General features: G+C 46.1%; 1 protein-coding gene across 1 annotated transcript in view; it reads right to left on the reverse strand.

The window, feature by feature from the left end:
- LOC106806728 (solute carrier family 13 member 5-like) overlaps positions 1–4,236 on the reverse strand; it is a 13,903-nt gene that overhangs the window by 3,485 nt on the left and 6,182 nt on the right. Inside the window, exons 2-3 of the mRNA XM_014808762.1 lie at positions 1,478–1,628; positions 917–1,038 (exon numbers count right to left, since the gene is read on the reverse strand). Coding sequence (XP_014664248.1) covers positions 917–1,038; positions 1,478–1,597 — 242 coding nt within the window. The 5' untranslated portion in view covers positions 1,598–1,628. The remainder of the gene's footprint in view (positions 1–916; positions 1,039–1,477; positions 1,629–4,236) is intronic.

The raw sequence follows: 4,236 nt of genomic DNA on the forward strand, positions 1-4,236 counted from the left end.
GGAGAGAGAGAGCTGAGAGGGAGCTGAGGGAGGAGAGGGAAAGAGGAGAGGAGAGGAGAGGAGAGGAGAGGAGAGGAGAGAGAGGAGTGGAGGTGCAGAGAAGGAGGAGGAGAGGACGGTGAGAGAGAGGAGAGGAGAGGATGAGGAGAGGAGAAAGAGAGAGGAGAGAGAAAGAGGGAGAGGAGGAGAGAGAGGAGAGGAGAGGAGGAGGGAGGAGAGGCAGAGGAGAGGAGAGGGAGGGAGCTGAAGAGAGAGAGAGGAGAGAGAGAGGAGAGGAGAGGAGAGAGAGAGGACGAGGACGAGGAAGGAGGAGGAGAGGAGAGGAGAGGAGAGGAGGGAGGAGAGGAGAGGAGAGGTAGGAGAGGGAGGAGGAGCAGGAGAGGAGGAGAGGAGAGAGAGGAGAGGAGGAGAGGAGAGGAGAGAGAGGCGGAGAGGAGAAGGAGAGGAGAGGTAGAGGAAGAGGAGAGGAGAGGAAGAGGATGAGGAGAGGCAGAGGACGAGGAGAGGAGAGGAGGGAGAGGAGAGGAGAGGAGGAGGGAGAAGGAGGGAGAGGGGAAGAGAGAGAGGAGAGAAGAGGAGAGGAGAGAGAGGAGAGAAGAGGAGAGGTGAGAAGAGGAGAGAAGAGGAGAGAAGAGAAGAGGAGAGGAAGTAAGATCATGGGGAGGAGGGGAGAGGAGAGAAGGGAAAATGAGGGGAGGCAAAATTAGAGGTAAAGAGAGAGAAATATAGAAAGGGAGAAGGATAGAGACAGACGATATAAATACATGGGGACAAAGATGAAGTGATATAGAGAGGCAGAGAGCGCGAGAGAGAAAGGGAGGGAGAGGGGAGATCTAGTGGGAGAGCGGAGAACGAAAGAGAGAGAGAGAGAAAAAAAGAGCGAGAGAGAAGAATTGCGATGGTTGCATCACTTCACCACTTCGGCTGCGAGCCCACCAGCAGGAGGCAGACCGGAAGAGCGATGCGCTTGTGTAGTTCACCTGTGTTCTCTACAGCCACAGCCACGGCTAGCCCTCCTATGAACAGCATCTGTGTGTCCTGGTGAGAGACAAAGCCCAACAACGATGGAGGCTGCGCGCTTGTGTAAGGTCTGTGTGTATGTTGTGGAAATAAGCAGCTAGTACGCAGCAGCGTGCATATATTATTCGAAGCTGTAGGATGATGTTGGTGTACAATTAACCACGGAATACACATATATACATATATATATATAATATATATATATATATATATATATATATATTTATATATATATATGTATAGGTTATATAGGATATAATTGAACTGTTGATTAATTATGCTGCTGTTACCGAATTTTTGGCTATCTGGCACTGCGATCTTATATATATATACAGTATATATATATATATATATATATATATATTAGCATTGACACGACGTAAAACAATAATTAAAAACCTCGAATTAAACTTCACAGGGATTCGCATAGGCTGTAAGAGGACATATCTCATCATACCTTAGCGTAATTTTCCGACACGCTCCGTCCGTCCATCACGCCAAGTAACGGGAAGAGAACGACGGGCATGAGGCAGTGATGCGATGGGGAAAAATCTCCATCACTCCAGAACACAGCCATCAGTTATCATGACGTAGGCGCAGCTCGCCTCCTGTGTGAGGATCACGTACGTCGTTATAACGTACATCTAATATATACCTTATTCCCGTGAGCGCACATACAGCGTATCGAATAATGAACAATTTGATCTGTATGTGTGTGTCGTTACATCGAGACCCTAGTTGAGATCTCGTATACGAAATAAACAGACCGGATATAATTAATATCATTTGTGTGATTGGTCGTTAGTAACTCTAATAACACCAGGAGTAAGATAATATAGGATATTATATCCTATATTATCTTACATTTCATTCATAGATAACACGGGAGTACGATGACAACATAATTATTATATAATGCACCTTATATATTGATTCACCACTGTATTAACGACCAGCTCTGCCTACATATAAGGTCTCTTCCTTTGTTCTTCGCTCTTTCTCCCTCCCCCTCTTTCCCTCTGTGCCTCCCTTTCTCTCTCGTTGGCCTCGTTGGCTAATGCCTATACCTGCCTGCCAATCTGCCTGCCTGCCTGCTTTCTTGCACCCGTGCATGCGCGCCTTACATAGACTTACTACAGGAGAACGTTGAATTTGTAAAGCGACGCTATAAAATCATGACTGAAGCGAAGACATTCGTTCGCAGCTGCCACGCGCCGTGTTGTGTGTTGCGTGTACCTGATGCTGCCGAGTTGTTCGTACTCCTTCCTAATGATGTCCCGGGCAGAGTCATCATCGGACGTATCGCGGTATGAGGCGCGGCAGCAAAACAACGTTCTGCAGACACACACACACAAACAACAGAAAATATAATCCTGCTCCTCTAGACAGAGGAAGATTGTCCACCTTTTTTCATCCCTTAGATGTGAAGGTGACAACGCATAACCGCATGGCGATTATGAGAAACAAACAATACCTTTAATTTGGGTACCTTTTTTTTACTAATAACGTTTAGTCACGTATGATTGTTATATTTGAATTTTTATTGCCAAAAGATATTTAAGTTTATTGTTTCGGTATACCTGAAGCCGAAGAAATGAATCTGCAGCCAGATCCAGCTGACGGCGATACACAGCATGGCGTTAGGAAGAGCAAACATCATCCACTGCGTGTAGGAGATCTGTGCCTCTGGACTCTCATACAGCCTGTAATGATATGCTAATATAACGGACCTTACAACATATTACGCGCACATATATAGACATAATGTAATACATATCAGACGATGTTCATAGGGACAGAGATACTATCTCACATTGTCTCCAGCTACCATCCTCTGCATCTACTTCAACTTACTACCTCTACTTCGTACCTATTATTACTGCCTTCACTTCTCAGCTACCATCTCCACCTACCACCTCTTACCCCACGTACGTCTCATCTCCACATACCACCTGCCACCTCCACCTCCACCTCCACCTCCCACCTCTAGAGATGTGTCTACTAGCTCTCTACACTCACACACTCATCTGGCCCGCTAGCACGACGTTGGTGCCGGTGCCAGTCAGTGTGGCAGAGCCTCCGATGTTAGCCGCGTAGCAAATGCTCAGCATCATGCCCTTGCACAGCGTTTCGTTCTCTATGCCCGCCGTGCTGCCCGGCGGAACCTCGACGTGGGCTCCCTCACCGCGGTCGCTGCCACCCCTAGCCACGGATTCGCTGCTTGTCTCAGAAGGCGGCTTGGACTCTTCACTGCTTGAGAAACATCGCGGGAGAGCGTTACTATAGCCCTATTACTGAAGCCCTTCGCTCTGCCACAGGTCTGTGTAACCTGGTACAGATTTGTAGGTAGAGCTAGCCTTACTATAACAATGAAGCGGCACTGATAAACATGAAGTTTATAGAGTAATTGTCTGCTTTCACTATTTCTCTATTGCCGACAGTTTCCTGTCAAATCCTACGTGCAACGCTGGCCGGCGCATTGCTTTCGGCGCTCCACTGTTGCACGCTTACACTAATATATATATATATATATTATATCAATATATATATATTATCAAAAGCGGATAATACCAAGAGGTATTATCCGCTCTTGATATTATATATATATTAGTGTAAGCGTGCAACAGTGGAGCCGTGAGACCAATGTCGCCGGCAGCGTATATGGTTGCACGTAGGATTTGGACGGAATTGACAGGAACTGTCGGCAATAATAGGTGAAGAGAGTATAGAAACATTAAGAATTTGGTAGTAAATAGATTTCGTATTTAGTTAGCATTATATATTATTTTATTGAAACGCTTCAAGTGCCTGTGTTGCACGCTAACGCTATACACGCGAAGATAGATGGTCCTGTTCAGGTCTAAGTTAGGATACGTGCACACTTGCATACATACATAGGTCATCATCAACACCAGCAGCAATAGCAGCACCACCGCTACCGCCGCCGTCACCGCCGTCTCCACCACTACCACCACACCATCATCGTCAAAGTGATTGTCACTGTCATCATCGTCATCGTCACTATCATCATCATCGTCGTCGTCGTCATCGTCATAATCATCATCATCATCATCATCACCATCATCATCACTCCAACCTGAACGTTAACGGGTAGCACTAACCCCAACCCTAATCCCCATTAATAAACAAAACCTTATATGTACAACTGTCTTATCAGTGGTAAGATAAGCATTATAATAATGTTGTCATCGTACT

Source organism: Priapulus caudatus, unplaced genomic scaffold (genome assembly GCF_000485595.1).
Source record: "Priapulus caudatus unplaced genomic scaffold, Priapulus_caudatus-5.0.1 Scaffold176, whole genome shotgun sequence".
Classification (NCBI taxonomy): domain Eukaryota; kingdom Metazoa; phylum Priapulida; class Priapulimorpha; order Priapulimorphida; family Priapulidae; genus Priapulus; species Priapulus caudatus.